Source organism: Strigops habroptila, chromosome Z, assembly GCF_004027225.2.
Source record: "Strigops habroptila isolate Jane chromosome Z, bStrHab1.2.pri, whole genome shotgun sequence".
Classification (NCBI taxonomy): domain Eukaryota; kingdom Metazoa; phylum Chordata; class Aves; order Psittaciformes; family Psittacidae; genus Strigops; species Strigops habroptila.
This window is the reverse complement of record NC_044302.2, coordinates 44,475,482-44,496,177: the sequence shown is the minus strand read 5'-3', so window position 1 is coordinate 44,496,177 and position 20,696 is coordinate 44,475,482. Positions and strand designations below refer to the sequence as shown.

The 20,696-nt window shown below is 39.5% G+C and overlaps 1 protein-coding gene across 3 annotated transcripts in view; it reads right to left on the bottom strand.

The window, feature by feature from the left end:
* Positions 1 to 10,465: 10,465 nt before the first annotated feature.
* Positions 10,466 to 20,696, bottom strand: part of LINGO2 (leucine rich repeat and Ig domain containing 2) — a 536,575-nt gene continuing 526,344 nt past the window's right edge. For all 3 annotated transcript variants that reach the window (XM_030512831.1, XM_030512832.1, XM_030512830.1), the window contains one exon: positions 10,466 to 19,017. In XM_030512831.1, the coding sequence (XP_030368691.1) occupies positions 17,161 to 18,981 (1,821 nt within the window). In that variant the 5' untranslated portion in view covers positions 18,982 to 19,017 and the 3' untranslated portion in view covers positions 10,466 to 17,160. The remainder of the gene's footprint in view (positions 19,018 to 20,696) is intronic.

Sequence of the window (20,696 nt, the reverse complement as noted above, 5' to 3'; positions counted from 1 at the left end):
CATAAAGCATTTGTTGGGGAAGACAGTCTGGGTTATTCCTGCTTCAGGTAAAGGCAAACCCACTCGTGGGGTTGCTTTTGCTCAGGGACCTGGATATACTTGATGGGTAATGCGGGAAGATGGGGAATTCCGATGTGTACCTCAAGGGGATTTAATTTTGGGGGAAAACAGCCAATGAACTCAATTGTATGCTGTTGCCTGCTCTATAACACTTTTATAGCCCACCAACTAGCTATCTTCAGGTCGCCAGCAACTGACCCTGACTTCCCTCCGATCGTGACCCCAACAAAGAATGAATTTTGACGAAACCAGATGAGCTAAGCAGTGACCAGACAAGTTTGGCGGTGTCATCAGCAGGCAACAACCCAACACTACACACCGTCCTTCCTTCCCTGAAAGACAAGAGATGGAGCCTGACATCATGGGCTGGATGAATTCAGCAATTTTACAGGGATTGGTCCATGGATTAAGGAATGATATCTTTCTCTCTGTGTGTGGGTGTGGGTGTATATATATGTGTATATATGGGACAGGGGCGATGGTGTGTTGAGAGATGTGGGATCTGAGCATGATGTGAATGGTATGGAATAAGGGGTGGATACTGTCCTAGGTTCAGCTATAGCAGTCATTTTTCTCCTTCTTAGTAGCTGGTGCAGTGCTGTGTTTTTGACTTTCGGCCTGGGAACAATGCTGATAACACTGATGTTTTTAGTTGTTGCTAAGTAATGTTTACTCCGACCAAGGACTTTCTCAGTCTCATGCTCTGCCAGGGAGGAGGGGAAGCCGGGAGGAAGCAGAGACAGGACACCTGACCCAAACTAGCCAAAGGGGTATTCCATACCACAGCACGTCGTGCCCAGTATATAAACCGGGGGGAGTTACCCGGAAGGCCCAGATCACTGCTGGGGTCGGGCTGGGTATCGGTCTGTGGGTGGTGAGCAATTGTATCCTCTCCCCTTGTTATTTCACTAATCATTATTTTCATTGGTGGTAGCAGTAGTGGTTTTGTATTATACCTTAGTTACTGGACTGCTTTTATCTCAACCCGTGGGAGTTACATTCTTCCGATTCTCCTCCCCATCCCTCTGGGAGCGGGGGGAGGAAGAAGCAGGGGGAGTGAGTGAGCAGCTCTGTGGTTCCGAGTTACCGACTGGGCTCAAACCACGACAAGTTGTTTGGCCATTTTTGAGCTATGAAAGTAGGAAAAAAAAAAAACTTTTACCAGAGGTCACATTTTACAGTATTTACCTTGTATAATTGTTAAGTGGCAAACACTAGAAACTTGGCTTGTGAAAAAGTAAGTTAGGGATGCAGTTTAAGAAGAGTGATGTAATCTTCCACAGACTTGGGGTCTCTGGAATGCAAGGAACCATACGTGCACTCTAGAATGTATTTTATGTTAGAGCAAAAGTTGTTGGACACACTGCAAAACATGTTTCTGGTTGTTCTACAGCAGCTTTGGAGCATGAAATAACTGCTCTGGCTTAGAAACAGCTTCTTTTTTTTTTCCCCTTCTTTTTTTCAGAAACGTGTTTGTCCCATTCTTCGCTGCCTAAAGGAGACATATTCTAAGAACTATATCTTTAACATTAGGATTACTCATCTTATAGTTACTAAATTTCAGAAGGATTAATAGAAAACCCAATACTTTTATTCAATGATATAAATAAACTTTTCTTTAAGATCTCCCCCCCCCCATTATTACGTATAGCTTTCAATACATCACTATGATGCTATTATTAATGGCGCCATTTGCAAAATCTCTGTACAATTTAGTACCTACACTGCTGCTGATGAAAGTATTGAATGTTGGGTGAAGGGGGAAAATCGGTTGCTCATTAGGTGAATTTTTCACCAACAAAAAGTCTACCGTAGACTGGCAAACCCAAACCTTATTCTTTGGAAAATGCATCAGACTAAACTTCATGTGAAATGTATTGATGTGATTGTGCATTAGAAAATGCACAGTCATGGGAACTACAGACCAGAGGCTGTGGGTGCTTCCAGGGCTAATACCAGAGATTTTTGAAAATAAGATGAATCACCTTAGCGGGGAAAGGACAGAGTAAATTGCCAGATAGTCAGAATAATGTAGCTATTATGGAAATAAAATCACCTGTGGTAGAAGAAATTGTCATTTGTTTGCTTATTTACAGGAAAATAGAGGACACAAAGGAAGGAAAACCAGCAAAATGTTTCAATGTCCTTGTACAAAGAAGATAGAAACAACAGCTCAACTAGTTATTTCCATACCCAAAAGCTTGTGCCAAGACAGCATGATGTAGCCTCTTAAGCGCATGTTACTAGAGCCCCATACTTACTAAATATGACACTAAAGAGAGGATGACAGTCAAGTGGACATTTTAATATTTTCAGTAGTATGGCTTGATGTGTATATTCCTTGGCACGCTTCATTGCCTCACTGTCCCCTAACCTCTGCTAGAAATTTATTCTGAAGGAGATGCTGTCAAAAGCAGCATCTTCTTAATTACTTTTACCATCAAAAAAACCTACAGAAGTCAAACCAAACAAACCACAAAACCCCATCACTATGCTAAAAAATCAGAGGTATGATTATATCATCGACAGTCTGATCCATTTGACATTTAGATATATTTATGGTCTTAATGCCCACAAGGCCATGACAAATTTCTGGCAAAGCAGTGATGACATGAAGTCTTTGGAAGAATGCTGTGCCTTACATACTTGCAAGAGCAGAGCACTGGGGACTGAGGAGTGGTACAGATATACAGACTGATGAAGACCTGCTGTCCTTGAAGTATGTAACCTTGCTTTGGAGGTAGTAGGTCACAGTTCAGGGAAACTAAAAGTGCTTTGCAACTTCCTCTTAAGAAGCCAGACACATTGGACAAGCAAACGGATGTGCCAACCTGACGGCAGCACAGTGACCAATTCTTGTTTTCAGGGAAAACATTTAAACAGCAATAGATATTTCAGTAGCTGAAGCAGCGGAAATACTTTTTATTTGTTTGTTGAAACTATCCTAACTTAAAAGCAGGTTAAACAGTATGTATCCAACCAGGCAGAGCAGTTCTTATACATGAGAAACAGGTAACTACCTGGTGGAGAAAGCTGGAAAAGTGGTGTGCTTTTCAGCCACAAAACTGTAAGCACTGAACCTCAAGCTATGCGCATTCACGACATTAAAGACCAAGGTACTATCATAAAGTGATAAAAATGGAAAATGCCATTTATGGCTATAGTTATGTGTAATGAAATAGGATATTGCTGGGCAATGAGAGGAGGAACCAATAAGAAGTCAATCTCATAAAGTCTGTTCAGGTAAATAAAGATGATCTTACACTTTTTCAATCACAACACTGAGAAAAACAGCCTTTCTTGACTTTTTCCCCCTGGTTTTTAGTTTTTCTTTTTTTTCTTGTTGCTATCTAGGAGAAGCATGGAAAAATAAGATGATTTGAGAGCTTTTCTCTCCATATCCAATCCTTTCTAATATCTGCCTGGAATTTATTCCAGATGACTGCAGTGATCAGGAACTGGGAACCTGATAACACACAGTCAAGATTTAGCAAGATTTCGAGCTGAAATTTCTGTCCACTCCTTTTTGTGAGACGCATATATGCAAATATTGTTCCCAGATTCAATTTATAGCACTCAGAGTTTTCATAAGTAGTTGAGCTTAATTTAAAAATTTGGTATTTTCTGCTAACATTTAAATCGCTGTATACAAACATTAATTCTAGTGAGCAACTAAATCTCACAGTTACAACTATACTCAGGCCTCGTACACTGTATGTACTTATATTTGACATTCAATTGAGTTTCTTGCTGACTGGAGATGAGTGAACCTTTTCCTCTAGTCAATGCTGTCATAAAATCCCGAAGAGTAGGTTGTGGAGTTCTGGTCTGTGCTCCCTGTGCTAATTATGCATTCATGGCACAACAGGCACAGGCTTCAAAGGCATATGTGGTGAATATGTAATAACAATTTTATTAAATTTACTAATGCTTGCAACAATCAGCTTTTACTAATGCAAGAGAGCGAGTGGGAGTTCTGCATGCTATGTGCTCATTATTTAATAAGCAGGTTGTACAGTACAGACTCTGAATATTAATGAATTTCTAAATATAAAAATCTAATTCCTTTGAAGCACAACATACAGACACAATACTGCCAAGGATAAAAACTGCAAATAGTTGCATAAAGGGGTCAACATGACAGAAAGTGAGACTGGTATTGGCAAATGGTGATTTGCACTCAGTGATGGGGGTATACCAAAGGACCATCAGGCAAAGGAAAGCTAGAGTTTGGCTTGGACAAAAGAGTACTTTAGGAAGGAGTGTTTCGAATGGAGGAAGAATAGTAGTGGGAGCCATGGCAATGACATTGATTAACATTGCGGATGAAACTGACATAATACTGAGAAGTGATGCATAGGTGCTTCTCTTCTAAATCATATAGAGAAGGTGAGCAAAGTACAGTCATTGCAAATTGCCTTGCCACATGTTACAGCATCCTGAGAAGGGCTGAAATATTCTTTTCTGTATGCACCAGCTAAGATGGTGCATTTAGGATGCTATGTGATAATCTTCTCATCAAAAATGAGTACCTTCTTATTAACAAAAAAAAAAAAAAAAAGCAAAGTAGACTAGTGATCTTTCAAAACGGAAGCTGACTTCCTGATTCTGAGCCACTGAATTTCAAACATTTTGCTGAAGCCAAAGAAGCATGAAAATTAAATTAAGGCAAACTAGTCCTGTATTAAAGCAATATGGATGGGCTTGAGTGGTTTCAGTAGGCTTTTTCTAGAAGAGGAATTTCACATGGCCTATCATGAGGAAAGCCAGCCACACATTTAGGAGACAAGACAATTCTGTTAAGAGCTTAGAAGGACTATAGAGATAAAGGCTGTTAGTGCCTTCATTTTGTGTAGAGTATGTTTATACCTAAAAATATACAAAGAAGAGGAATATTGCCTCATAATTTTCCCATAAGGTTCGTCCAGGCAGGACACAGCAACAATGAAACCTACCAAATACAGGAAAAGTTGTGAAATATAAAACAAAGCACCACCAAAGATCCTCCTGCATAACTGTGTTTCTGTTGTGGATAGAAAAGGCCTGGCTGAGTTTGGAGATGTCCCCACATGGATGCAAGCTATTAGTAAAAGTGATAGTGAAGAAATCCAATACACTGATGTAATAGAAAACTTGCAGCATGGTGGGGACCAGTTAAAGGCTCATGGGTCAGCAGCTTCCCATCACCGAGATCCCATCTCCCACACTTGCCTGGGTACAAGGCACTGGAACAAATTCTTACACTTGATGGTCCTTGGACTAGATGAGGACACTACATCCTGAACTTAGCAGTCAAACACTGGTAGGAAAGTGTGGGGAAAGAGCAGGATGGGAGATGACAGTGACATAGTAAGTGCTATCTTAATAGGGGGACACTAGATTTATATATGCAGGAAAAGTATTAGACTATTAAAGACTATTAAAAACTTTTTTTCTTTATAATCAATATACTCACTGAAATGCTATACATAATTCCAGAACTGTAGCAGAGGACTTGGAATGACAGCCTCAAACTTTTGCCCTAAAAAACACAAGCAAAACAGTAATGGATGTCTATCTTCACACCCCTTCCCCCCCCTCCAAGGGAAGTATTTTATTTTTGTGCCTGAACAGATGAAATTCATAACTTTGTTTCAAATAAGACAATTTAAACATAGAAATCAATTACAACAATGTGCTTTTGAGCTTTTATTTCTTCACTTAAGTAACTGACAATGCAGAAGGACACAGACAATAGGGCTGTAGCAGAACAGTGTTACAATTAAAATTGATTTCTATGAAAAACAATTACAATAGCTGTTGAAATCCCAGGAAGAGTTCATCTTTTGAAACAAACTGCATTTTAAGAAAGTACTTGTAATGAAACGAGGCGGTTTGTAGCTTTCTTTTTTTTGAACAGGGAGAGAGGAGAATCCTTGTGTTACAAATCTGGAGGGAGCATTTTATCACACTGAGAAAATAATTTTCCCATCACCAAGTACGTCTTTCTGACTTTTCATTCTTACACCATAAAGCCCACCACAGCAAAATACTTGTGGGTTGCTTTTTTTTTTTTTGGTTTGGTTTCTCTTTTTTTATTAATGCATACCCTCCTCCTTTTCGCAGTGCTTTGTGTATCTGCTTCAGTATGTTTAAGTCTGAAAGGACAGATTGATCTCTCACATGCCTTTTTATGTGCAGTTCTCTAAGATGGCATGTGCATTCAGCAAGTATTCCTTTCAGTTCTCACTGTCTTGAACACACACCTTCTGGTGTCTTGAGCTGATGTTGGTCTCGAATGGCAAAATGGACATATGTTTGTTAATCTTCTTTCCCAGGACCAGTTGTTATTTTCAGTTGTGTCAGACAGGCCCATACCTCAGAAATAGTTCCAGTAACTGCAGGATGCAAGGCAGTAACTGCCAATTAAATATCAATGTGCTTCACTGAAATACCTGGCAAATTATTCTGGCCTCAGTGCTAAAGCAGAAGCAGAGAATGGGAAAGTTCCAAGTGTTTGGCTCATGTATAAGCAAAACAATCTTGATTAAAAGATGAAGTTGGCCACAATTCAGCATTGTGGCAAATAGAGTAAAAGAATGTCAGGACAAATTCGCTATAATAAACATTGGCAGCAGAAATTTGAAAAGTGAATACTTGTTACTTTATCTATTAAAGAGCTGGAGAATCAGTGGGAATGCTGGCTTGCTTTCAATAAGCATGGATTAGAGAGCAGAGAAACTATGGGACCTATTTTTGGTAGTCTTGTAGAAGGACCAAATGGAAATGTTTTTGTAGTAGTAGTAGTAGTCTGAGTGCTTGGTGTGACACTTGACAACCTGACAATTTTGGCATTCATTTTGGCATCTTTCATCTATAATCAAAGGCAAAGAGAGAAATCTTCATAGATTCTTTAGGAGATGAATCATGCTTTTCAAGCATTGCAAGCCCACTAATTAAATGAGACATTAAGAGGTTCTTTCATGCAATATACCACTGAACTGCAAAAGCCGGCAGTCTAGTTAGTATGCATCTTTCATAGAATTTTCTTTCATACACTGTCACTGCTCTGCAAGAACATCTATTCTACAGCCACTGGAACTGCTGACTGCAGGGCAGCTCACTGCTGTCATCACATTGCCATCACCTTCTGGAGTACTTTGGGCAGCAGGGATTGCATTTCTTAAAAAAAAGGTTTTCTTTGATAGCAATATATTTTGCCACATACCAACCTACATGTGAAATTGCCATTCCCTCACACAGGTATGGGTGAACCATAACTCACTGACTTTATAATCCTCAGGGAAATGGCAGAATCCTCATTTTGTAAGGTAAATACTGTTACTATATTCTCCAGAGACTTAAAGAGTCCCAGGGGTTTTGATTACAGCTCAGAAATCCTGAGTTATAGCCTACTGCTTGCATTACTAGCTGACAGCTGTGTCTTCCCAAGTCAGGCAATGCTGACATGATATCCTTTAGCAAAATGCATCAGCCTGCCAAACTCACGAAAGGCAATATGAGATTCCGTAAGGCCCATTAAAAAGCAAGCTTTTGTACAAGTCAGAGGGCTGTATTGTCTCTAACCCATTTGTATATGAAAGAAAAATATTATCTGTAGTGCATCAGAATTGATGTACTGCACAGATGCACCAAAGGTTGTTAGCTTTTTAAGACAAGATGTTGTTTGGTTTCAGTGGTAGTAATATTTTACGTAATGGATGTAATCTATTAGTCTTTGCAAATACAGCAAAGAACTTTCATAGTAAAAATAATAGATTAATTCTTTTATCATTGTCTTCCTATAATAAAATAAGTGTGCTGTCCATCACTTGTGCTTCTGAGTTATATAAATAGGAAAGTTATTGGAAAATAGCTCAGAAAAATATAACTTCCACTTAAGGACTGATGAGGTAAATAACATCTTCCAGCTGGTGATTACACCTTTAACTAGCTGAATGTATTCCTTAGCTATTAATTAATAAATCAGCTCCTGAAAACCAAAATAATTTCAAAGTTACTTAGACAAGGTGCTAAGTACCAATGTCACATAATTTTTAATGCAAGCTTTAATTTCTTTTCTTTGCTACTATGCAATCCTCTATTTTACTAACTTCTTACTGTGTTACATTTCCCATTGAGTACTAAGGTTGGAACTTATCTTTCCAAGAACAGAGGCAAAATAAGAGGCTTTCATGGGGAATCTTTTATATCTAGGAAAGAAGGAATTCAGACTGATTCTCCCAGCCTGCTAACGAGTCTGTAGAAAACAAGGTCCGGTTCTTTTCAGTAACTGTGTTTCTTAAACCAGTAGTTGCAGACTTATTCACACTTTCCCAGCATGATTTACCAGCCTCTGCCCTAGTCCAGGTAGCACAGAAGACTAATAAAGCCCTTTTTTATAGCATGTCATCTACTGCTGTATGTGTGAAGGTTTTATGGTGCAGAAAATTCACTGTGAGCATTCCCCCATGTGAGAATAACCCACTCTCCGTGAACTGAGTTTATTTATTGGTAAATAGTGCTATTTCCCATTTCCCAATACTTTTTTCTAATACAAAAATATTAAACCCAGGCATTTCTTAAAATAAACTTTGGATGCCAAGATCTGTTTATTTAAAGGTTACCATGGTGTCCAACATAGGGCTACTAACTGTGAGACTTCTAGAGTGGATATGTAAAACTACAAATATTCTCAAAAATTTGTGAATGTGCTTTAGAAAAATTTGGATATATTTTAAAAGCTGAAGTGTTCTTCTGCTAAGAGTTTTCTATAAATCTCTTATGAAAAGAGAAGCTCTGGAAAGCACCTTCCCCCCCACCTTCCCCCCCCCCCCCGTTTAGACCCCATAATAGTTCGGATTATTTTAATGAATTTGGCAGTGATTGCTTGATGTGATGGTGTTTTTCTCTACCCAGTTATCATGGAGAAGATTAGTAGTTTCTTCTATATTAGATCCTGTGATATAGGAACAGGTTCCACCTCTTGAGCTGGTGACAGGTAGTCCAAAAGGGAAAATTGAATTGCATAAAAGAAATCTAAAACTTAAGGTGGAGGAATCTTTAGAGAAAACAAACTCAGTGCAAACTCAATGTTCCCAATGTAGTGGTAGGAGCAATGGCTCTTTTTTCATGTCATACTGAAGGCAGTACTGTAGAACACACCAATCAAATTGCAAAATTAAAAGGAAAATAGAAGAAGATGAAAATAAAATGGATTCTTAACATAATATACAGTTGAGTTTAACCTACAGATTCATTGCATTTGACATGCTACTGCAGAAGAGGGTACAGTGGTGCACGTACACCAAAACCTTTTGGACGTGCCAAATGCAAATGCAGAAGGATAAGACAGAGACGCACAGAAGCACGCACAAAAGAGCTCAGATTCAGTCCCTGTCTGCCTCTGCTCCCAGCAATGCAGCTGGGAATCCGGCTTCTTCCTTTCCTGAGGTAGCAATAACAGCTATGTTTTCCCCTTCTTGTGAATAGAACCCTGGTTTAGAGGATAATGGGCTCATGGCTGATAGATGTTATTTCAGATGATCCCAGAAAGTATAAGCAAAATTCTCTGTTGGTGGAAGTACCTGGCTGTGGGAGAATGGAAGTAGCAATAGTTTAGTTTATGGCCTACGTCCTTCTTCAAAACTGATCTCTGCCATAGATTTGGTGGGTTGTGGCAAGCCTCAGGGGTTTGGAATATCTTTCAAGCTCAACAGAATCTACTTTCCACCGCTTAATTTTTCTGGTGCAGTTACAGTGGAGTTTGAATACTGGTGATTTCCTTAGGAACCATGTTTCAGATGCAGATTCTCAGTACTGGTTGCTTTCCAAGTGACACACAACTGGTGGAACCCACCTTTCTCCTGTGCTCTCTGTGGTGCTGGCAAGTGGCAGGTTTTTTCTTCCAGCATTAACTTAATCATTATCCCCATCAGTTACCTGCATACACTGTGCAAGTGGAAGAGAGGGAACAGGCTGACTGATACTTTGCATGGAGAATAAATCCCAAACCACACCTGAGTGGGACCTAAGTTTTTCTCTGTGACTGATGGCCCCATGAAAGGGATGTGAAAGTGAGTAGATCAAAAGTACCTGCTAGAGTCTTCTCTTTCTGACTGTAATGGTTTATAATCTCAGTTCAAGAGTTGTGGGTCTGAGCAGACTACCTGCTTTGAAGACTTGGCACTAAAGACCTCAGGCCTGGTGCATCTTAGTTTCTTCCACTACCCATTGGAAAAAAAGTGATCAGCTGCAATAGGAGAAACAACGTACATTTTCTTCACTTTTTGCAGTAAATTTTGCCACTCCATGGAATTATTTATTCGTGTTTCATTTTGGATAGGTATGGTACACATCATGACATAAGCCCTAAAGTAACTTTTAAAAGGACATTCAGGACAACTGTCTTGACAAAGCAAGCCGCTTTTTTTTTTTTTTTTTTCCTTCCCCTCCCCCCCCATTATATTAGCATATTTTGCTCAAACATGAAGCAAACTTATGGACAAAGCCAACTTGTCATGTGCTTCATGGATCATAACAGCAAGAGTGTTTCATTTCCCATCCATACTTATGATCATATATACTAAAATAAATTACAACACATTTTTTTCTGGTTAACCTTTTCACCTTTTAAAAACAATATACATTTAATACTTGAAATAAGAAAAGAACAAAACAAATATATTTTTTTTTTCACACACAAACATATACATATGAACTACATGTGCTTGCAAATAGATTTCAGTAAGTGTGATGATATTTTCATATATAAGCACTATGGCATTCCCTCCCCAAACAATGAGAGACTTGCTATCATATGTACTTGCCCAGAAGCCAACTTCCTAGTATATGGCTGTAAGCTCATCAGATCTGGGTTGTCATTTACTTTCTACTTACACAGTGCCCACTGTAATGAAGCCAAAGTGTCATTTGATTTCATCAAAATGGCATAAGTGAATTCTTTAAGAAACAATAGTATTTTGTGTTCTGAAAGATCAATATTATTAACATGTGTACAACTTGACAACCATCTTCACAGCTGCCTTGAAATTTCAAGCCACTATTCTTGGCTTATGTGCGAGGAGACAATGTTGTTGACTTGCAAATGCCACACATAGAAATAGGCAGACTTCTTTAAGATTACAGATTTTCTTTTTCTTTTGCTGTCTTTTTTTTTTTTTTTTTTTTGGCTTCTTCCCAGAATCTACATCTTCACATTCTCCAGCTCAGTAAGCAGTGGTAAATATTAAAGCAATCTAAAATAGAAAGTATGACGCAAGGTGAGAAATAATTAAAATCTAAGTTCTGCTTATTTTCCATTATAGCCTTGCTTAGTAGAAAGCAAAAAACCTAGATTCCTTTATCAAAATTCTACTGTAACCAAGGAATAAGAGAACGGTGTCAAGAGGATTTCTCCTGATTTATATTGCCTGACTGGAGCAGAAAAACTGTTCTCAGTTTCCTGCTTCAAAACTTCTGCTTCATGGTAATTGTGGTTCCATTTTGTACTCTTTTGTACTTTCTATGATCTATTTGAATATGAAGGATAAAGTATCCTTAATTTAAGTTGAAATAACGTGGAACATGTTCTTGACTATTCCAGCTCTTTCCTTATTCCACTGAGGCTATAAATACAGATTTTTGTTTCCAGCTGGCCTTATATCCAACCACCTGCTTCTAGTAAAAAAAAAAAAAAAAAAAGACTGAGACTCAGTCAACCTGCAGATTGCTTTTGGCATGTAGCTATCTCAGTAGCAGCAATCTCATGAAGTTGGTTTATTTCATTTGCAGGAGGAGGTTTACCCAAGCTTTGTCTTCCTTTTTTGTTTCTATTTTTGGCTTGAAGAGGATTTAAGATCCTGCTTTGAGGTCTAGATTCCAAAAGCCATGTGAACACATAGTGAAACTAAACCGAATCCAGAAATCTTTATTTGGCATCAGTCATTTGAAACTGAGAAGGGAAGAGGGCACAGCTAGGAGACAGAAAAAGGGAGCATGTATCACTGAACCAACTGGCTGTGATTCTTCTAAGCTGCTGAGGGAAATTGAGTTTGTAATTCTTATTACAGGTGATAGAAACAGGGCATCCAAATTGCTCAGCTAACTTGAAAAATCTCATTGTTTCAGTGATTCTCCAGCAATCGGGCACTTTACCTTTTCCAAATGTGTTCCTTTAACTCCTTTGGGCACAATTAACTTTTAAATTACTGGATGAAAGTTTTTTTAGTTGATTTTAGCAGAAAGACAATCACCTAGGATATTGAAATGAAGTTAGAAAGCGTGTATCCCACATGTTGTCTTACGGCAAAACCACAACTTAGCTGCAGCAGTCTGCCATTTCTAAGACGCACTGGTTATTTTATTTCAGAAGACCAGAGTTACAGTTCATGGAGGAGGGACAGCTTGACCATGTGCTTCTTTCCCTGCTACTCCATGTCAAGCCACTCTGGGAGTCTGAAAGGACAGGAATAGACAGCAGTCGTCATGCTAGCCCAAGGTAGACTAGGATCATTCAGGGGAAAAAGGTAATGAGCAAACTGGCCGAATAGGTTTTCTCTTCCTCACTTCTTCCTGGATGTTTCACTGCTGGGGATGGAGGTGAAACTGTAGCTTATTATATAAATGTTGCGCCCTTTGAAGAAAAATGTATAAAGATTTTCCATTTTATTACTGGCTAAGGACCCTTTTTTCACAGGATGCAGTAGCAGATGAGGCAAAATAACTGAACGACAGCAGTTTCTTGGCTGTTTTCGCTAGAAGCTGCTGTTGTCCTTGGGCATCCAGTAGCTACTTGCTCTACTGGATTTGAGCAATGCTTTGCTTTTCCATGGGTTAAATATGTGCTTCAGGCATTCACACATCCTGAAAGTTTTTTAGGAAAAGTCCAGTATGTAGGACAGATATCTAGGCATGGTGTAGGAACGTCTATTTCAACGTATCTTTGATGTGATTCAGTTGCAAGATGGCCTACATTCCAAAGTTTCTCCACGCCATTTTTTTTTTCTCCTATCAAAAGGTTTAAAAAAGACTTTCAATTAAATATTAATGCTGAGTTCTTACTGTGCCTTTTATGCCTCAACTACAATTTGTGGTGTTGAGGATGTAATGCAGTTTTCTTTCTTAATTTTCTTTTTGATAGTATAATTGTTACCATCATAGATGGTGCAATACCATGATGCAAGAAATAAGGAAAAAAAGATAGTTACCATTTACGTAATAAAGGAAACCTTGAATGGCAAGTGTGAAAATGACTTCAACTTACTTACTTAAAAAAAAAAAAAAAGGTTAAAAAAAAAAACCTAGTTGACATCAGCTTGTATCAACAATTCTCTAGGGGGCTCAGAGTCTCCTGCCTGATTTCAATTGTGTCTGAAGCTGTCGACCCTGTTGGCACCGGGAGAGCGCATGAATGGTGAGGGAGGAGGAAACAGAGGGTAAATGCAGTCTCCTAGTCTGAATCCAACTGAGCTGATATGGACGAAGCATTTCTGGAAAGAATGCTGCCATTTTATACTATTGCAAACTCTTTTCTTAATACATTGCTGCAGGGTCCTCTTTAGCTCACTCATGGGGAATCTGAGCACTTGTACATTCATTCGTTATGAAAGAGGAGTACCAGCTTGTGGAAGTGACCATCAAAATGTGGGAGGCTCAGCACTGCTTTTACAGAAATTATTGACTAGCATACTGTGGTACCTGCTTTCCCAAGTCACACTGCTGGTTTTGACATTTTCAGTTTTTTCCTTTTGTGCAGAACTATTGCTGCTCCTTAGAGTCTCGTTGCAATGACTCTCCAGAGAGTTCAGGCTTGGTCTTGTGCCAGCATGGGGGGCAGCCAATATGCAAGTCAGAGGTAGGGAAAAACACTTCATTCCTTTTTTTAGTGGCAGATATGCACTGTCCACCTGTCTCTGAATGTATCATAGGATATCGATGTGGGTCAGATGCCTCCTCACAGCCCAGTCCTTTTTCTCTCCTGCAGTAAGATAAACTGTGGTGTCTCTTTGATCTCTAGCAGAAAAGAAATGACTCCTTCAAGAGGCAGAATAGGCATTCAGCCACCCTGTTCTTAAAAGAACTGTCACAAAGGTGCTTATATAGGTCTGACCCTGATGCTGTATTCCTTATTCATCCAAAACAGCCACAGTGAGCATGTGTCCCACAAACACATATAAAGAAGACTATGTGGAGCAAGATAAAAGCTTGTCTCTGAGTATTGCCGTTCTTACTTCTGTTAAGAGATGCCATATGCCTTGCTAAGTCCATGGTGAAATAAATAGGCTGCAAAAAGTAGAACATTGCTAGAGGCAGCAAGCAAACACTGATTCTTAAAAAATCCCGAATACTGACTGAACTCAAGGCGAAACACACAATGCTGACAGCTCTGCAAGGTGGTGCTCAGCAAGAGCAAGCGCTGATTTTCATCACCAGCACACGTTTCACATGAGTAACTAAGCACATAACTGCTCAGAAAACCTTGCAGTGCACTAACAATGCAATCACTTTTTAGAGTCATTCTAAGGGAATAGGGGAATTCAGCAATTCATAATTAATTCTAAAAGTACATTTTTTCAATGTTTCTTTTGAGATTTTTTTTTTTTTGGTGTCATTTATTACCAAGCAATCAGCTGCAACTGTCTAGAATTTAGGAGAATTTTTGCTTCTAACATTGATTTTAACATTTAACATGAAGTGACTGCAGGGGCAATAGATCACCATTTGAAAAAAATGACAATTACAAGGGAAAGGCACATGCAAATGTCTTCAATGGGCAGTTCAGAAACACTTTGTTTTATCCCCATTTGTTTCTTTAACTGCCCATATTAAGGTACACTAGAATTTTGGACTTCAGTGCGGTGGTTATTATATCAGCAAAAATAATTTCCCTGGTGTTAGAATTTAGTCAGGGGTTATTCCTTTTTATTAATGTTCTACAAATTGTCATAGAACAAAGAGGATTAGTCTCAAGCATCTCCATAAATCTCCAACTAACTAGTTCAGAGTGTTAAAAAAAAAAAAAAAAGCAGCAGCAAGAAAACCCAATTCTAAATTTAAAACCAACTAAAGTGAAGAAAATTCTAACAACCCTTGCATCCTTCTTAGTTTGGCAACCTAAAATGGAGCAACAATGCAACCACAGATCAACCACTAAGAAAAGAGATTCTCAAAACTGCCTAGCCTTGGGTGCTACAGCAATGTCAGGGGTATACCAGGGAAGCGCAGCTGGATTTTACTTTTGGCACGTTGCCCTTTATAGGAGTGGGAGATTTTCATCCTGCTTAGAAAATCTCTGCCAAAGATTGTGGATACTAATTTTATAAAAATCTTCATCCCATTATAGATCAGCCTGACTTCGGTTTCAGAGTGCTGAAATTTAATTTTAAGATTGGACACAGGCTCTTAAATCACATTAATCTGAATGTTCTGTCTTATAATATTTTCATATTCATTTTGGCTAAACACGTACATAGTCATTATCCTTACTCCAGGTTATGTCAAACATTTATAAATTGAATTTGTTATCAACCACTTAGCAACAAACCTATGGCTCATAAGTGCTGGAAAATTGAGAGGTGGCTGAATAACTCTGTATCTTCCCATTACTGAGAATTTCAAAGTAAGATCAATAGTATCAACGATAAAGAATAAAGTTTCAGTTCTGAGCCTTCTGAGGATTTGTTTCAAGACATAAAACAAAAAAAAAAGGTTACTTCTACTGAACTAACATTTCACTGCTGTCTTCTTTCTATTAAAAAAGCTCCCTAAAACCTCGAAAAACTTGCCCCTCTTGCTCTAAGATACTGCCCCTGAAAGAAACATAACCACATAGTTATTAAAATGGCATCAAGAAGAGCTAAGTAATCTGTTCTTGGAAATTAGCTTTGTGTTTATCTGTTATCTACAAATATACAAGATGAGAATGACTGTGGCTAGAGGTTCATTTATCTGGCAGTATGTTAGCCTTTTTGAGGCTATCGTGTTTTAAAACATTATTTTAGCTTTATGATCCCCGTATTATGCATGGACAACCGTAGTTTACTTGGCATTGGAGAAGAGTTCGTTCCTAGTAGCAGAGGATTTGTAAGTTTTAGTTTACTTTTATAAATAGTAAGATGACCATATTTCCCAAGGATTATGCAGAATGCATTCTTTCTTTTTGCCCAGTACACATTAACATTTTAGCAGTGGCTTTGAAATTAAAATCAGGGCTAACAAAACCAGCTCTCTCTCTTCAAGGTAGAACTCAACTCATCTATGCCAGCAATTTCTAGTGGGTTGCCTTCCCTGGGTGAGATCCAGGGCTCTGTTACAGTAAACTGGTCCAGTGTGATATCACAGATATAAAAAATATTCCACTCTGTATCAAAACTAGGCACATGCCTTCTATTTATATGAAGAGAAGATCAACAGAGCTGAACATTTTTGCTCTCAACTATTCACCTCTGTCCTTCTACATGAGGAGAAAAATATCTTATGTTATTTCTAATTGATAACTACAAGAGTCTAATTTGGGTTAGATGGTAGTTAAAAGGAGGGTGACATCACACTTGGGTCAGTATTGGTGGATATCTAAAAGCATAACCTCTCATTTATATTGCTTTAAAATGTACACAGTATAGATGTAGATTAAAAACAAAAAAGCCTACCAATTTTTTGTGGCGTTGAACCAACTAGAAGGGGTGATGCAAGGTTTTACCAAATGAGATCTATAGATATAAATTTCACTGTAGAGTATGTTTTAGACAAATATGTCTTTTTCTTTAAGTATGTAAATCCTACACTGTAGGCTTTTTTTTTTTCCTTTTATTTTTGTAGTGGTAGAAAATGTTGAACAATTGTCCACGAGCATGAGCCAGTGGTTCATTGCTGATATCCCCAGAATGCCAATATTTGCAATGCAAACAGTTAGTACAATTTCCCAGTTCTATGAAAGGCCCTGACATATCTGCCTCAAGGTCTGGAGGCTCTGCTATCTAACCACAAATAGTCTTTCCATTTTCATGTAACTTTTTGATACAGTGACAGCTGCATTAAGCTGCATCTGCCTAGCAATTCCACATGCCAGGGTGGTTTAATTGGTTTTAATGCCACAGAAAAAGCACTGCTAGCAGAATACCATCAAATCATTTTCATATTGAACCTCCGTGGTCCAGTAACCTCCCCTTCAACCACAGCACCATTGTTTTTGCGAGGGACATATTCAAGGTCAATGCTGGTTTTGTGTTTGCCCTTCCCTCGGCTCCACACAAAAAGAAGGAGGAAACAAAATAAAACCACTCCAAGGAATGTGAAACAGCCCATAGCTGTGGACACCAATATTGTCTTAAGGTCCAGAGAGAAGGTGTTTGCACTAGTTCCATTGGAACTTGTGTCATTGGAGTCTGTCATATACATGGGGGTCCTGTTGGCATAAAGGAAACGGTCTGAGGTAAACCCCTTTACCGTAAGGGAGGCCGAATAGGTGTCATTCCCAGCTGCGTTACTTGCAATACAAATATAGATCCCAGTGTCCTGGTCTTGAGCAAATCGGATCTCCAGGGTGCCATCTCCTAGCACAGTGGCTCTTCCATTTGATTTAGCTGTGATCAACCTCCGACGTGGGGTAACCCAGGATATGGTAGGCTGCGGATCCCCGTCAGCATTGCACATCAACTGCACTGTCTGCCCTTCCTCCACTACCAGGTACTGCAACTTCTTGTCTTGTATCTTGGGCTTCTTACAAGTGAAGTAAAAGGAAAGAGCTGTGCTGTGAAAGTCTTTGAATGACCTCTCTTTGACACTGTCCGGGCCAGCACACATTGGTGGCTGGCTGCCAAACTGCAAAGTGGGTTGCCTCTGTAAAATCCAAAGGAGACGGCAGTCACAGGCTAGAGGATTGTTGTTAATGCAGAGGACTTCAAGGCTTTTAGGGGAATGGAATACATTCTCTTCTAGGGTTTCTAGCAGGTTTTGGGACACATTAAGCACGCGTAAGAACCGGAGCCCTTGGAAAGCGTGTGATTCAATGGTACGTAGCTGGGCTCCCACCATGTGGAGTTCCTGTAGGCGCACTAAGTCTGAAAGCATGCCTGCTTCAATGGTGCTGATAGGGTTGTAAGAAAGGTTTAGATGTGTCAGGTAAACCAGATGTTTAAAAGCAGAGTAAGGTACTGCAGACAGGTTGGTATTGGTGATAGACAGAGAAGTAAGGTTCAGACCATACAGACTGTTGGCAGGTAGCATGTCCAGGAGGGGCCAGGCCTCTATTTCTAGGTTTTTCAGGCGAAAAAGTCTTTTAAAGGCATATGCCGGCAAAGCGTTAATGTTGAGCTGTTTCAGATGCAGACTGATGAGATTGTGGAGGTGAGAAAGAGCTTCTGTTGGTACAGCTGTGAGGTTGCATCTTTCCAGGGTGAGCTGCTCCAGGCTAAGCAGTCCACTAAAGGCCCTGTGTGATATATAAACCAAATCATTGTCCCCAACCTCCAGGGATTTTAGGTTATGTAGATCTTGGAACATGTAGTCGAGCAAAATGACAATCTTGTTTTCACTTATATCAAGCTTTGTTAAGTTTGACAACCCAGTGAACACCCCAAGGGGGACCAGCTTCAGACGGTTTCCTTTTAGCCTCAGGGAGCGCAAGTTGAAGAGGTTGTTAAAGGCTCCAGGCTCCACATTGGCAACTATATTGTCACTGAGGTCAATCTCCTCTAGCAAAGGGTAGGATGTGAACTCCTCAGGGTTGACACTCTTCAGTCGGTTCTTGCTGAGGTCCAAGATTTTGGTCTCAATGGGAATGCCCTCTGGGATGGACATCAGACGCCTTCGGTGACAGCTGACAGACTTGTTCTGTGCTGAGCACTCACAGCGGGCCGGGCAGCCTATGGTGGTACCCGTGAAGACTAGCAGCACAGTCAGACCCAGGAATGGCTGCCAGCATGATACAGCTGTGTGACGCATGACTTCACTGATCCGGTCTAACCCTCCGTCACAGGCCTGTGGGGATAAGGATGGGAAAGAGGAGAAGTTAAGTCTGCAGCTAAAGGAGATCTCTGCCAATTCTACAGCATCATTTCAAAGCAGGCACACGTGTTTTCACTAGAACCAAAACAATAAAAGCTATTGTGAATGGCAAGAGCAACAAAAAAGCAGATTTTCCCTCACTATCACCAGGCTTGTCGAAGGATCTGTTTATCCAGCATTGCCCCTCCAGACATAAGAGGATATAAAACAGCTTTTCCTACTGCAAAAAGTAAAGGAAGCTATGTTTTATTTTCTTCTCACTCTTGGTGGGTCTCCTAGAACTAAACACCGTACACTCTGCAAATAGGGCCAATCATGTTTGTGATAGGTTTACAGCATTGGGCCTCTGTGAGGTGATATGAAACTAGGTTTTTGCCTTTCCTATTCACACCAGCATCTTAAGGCAAACCTTAATGATGTGTGATCTTCAAGAAAAAGAGCTCCTTGACAATGAAAAGATTCCTTTTAATATTTATTGCATACATTACAGCTATAAATAGACAGAGCTTGTTCGCACGTACACATAGACAATGGCTCAGATGAGGAAGGAAGAACTCATGCATCTCTAATTAGAATTTGTATTAAGGACAAATTGATTCTTTGCTTTTACTGCACAGAGAGATTTTATGTGATTTTTAGAACCGAACACCTGAGAAGGGTTTATAGAGTATATCTTTGTACTTCCAAGACATGGAAACTAACTCTGAGGGAGAAAAATAACAAGATAAGATGAGCTGGCTGTGTTTAAGCAGCACAGTGTCCAAAGAAGCACAAAAGATTCCTTAGAAATCGCAGCTAGTAAGAGATTTATTCATTCGTGCCTTCAGGTTAAAACCCAGGATAGCAGAAGAGACGATAACCTCTATTAAATTAACTACCCTTCTCCAAAGGTTCTACTTCACAGGTTTAGTCACCAAAGGCAAGGACTTTTTCAATGGTGGTGACTAAACAAAGACACTCAATAACCCATTTCAAAAGAAGGAAAAAAAGACAAAAAAGAATACTGAAGGTGCTCATCAAAGGAGGGTGTGTCAGACACTTGCAGAGTAAGTCACGCTGCAAGCAGGGACTGGGGAAGTGCCTTAACTCCTGTGGTACAGCCAACTTGATGAGGCCATGTGGTAGTACTGGGAGTCAGGCTTCATAATGTTAGTAAAACTTACAAGCCACCTCTGGCCTTGTGAGGTCTTTTCTGGATTGGTTAATTTGAGCTTCATTTTAGGGATACTTGTAAAATTATTTACATAACTCTTGCCTGTAACTTCCTCTCAGGTCTGGACAGATGACTATTGCCCAGCTGGTCCAACACATAATGACAAAATTATCCAGTGCCTAGGCATTTGCTGCCTGACCTGCATCTTTGTGCTTTGAGAATCATTTGGATAGTGCTTAAGAATTTTTCAACTTAAATTTGAGTCAAGTTTCGTTCGTCTGTGAGCAGTCGTGTGGATTGTATCATGAGAGAAATCCCCCTGTACACAGAGAAGGATTCATAGATTTAAACAAATATGGTATAACTAAATTAGTGGTGCAAACAGACAGGTATATTAGCAAATAAGCTGTTTGAAATACCTAAAAATAATATTGAGTAAAACCCTAGACTGATGAAGAAGAAACTCCAACCAGAAACTGCTGAAACAACACCATACTCC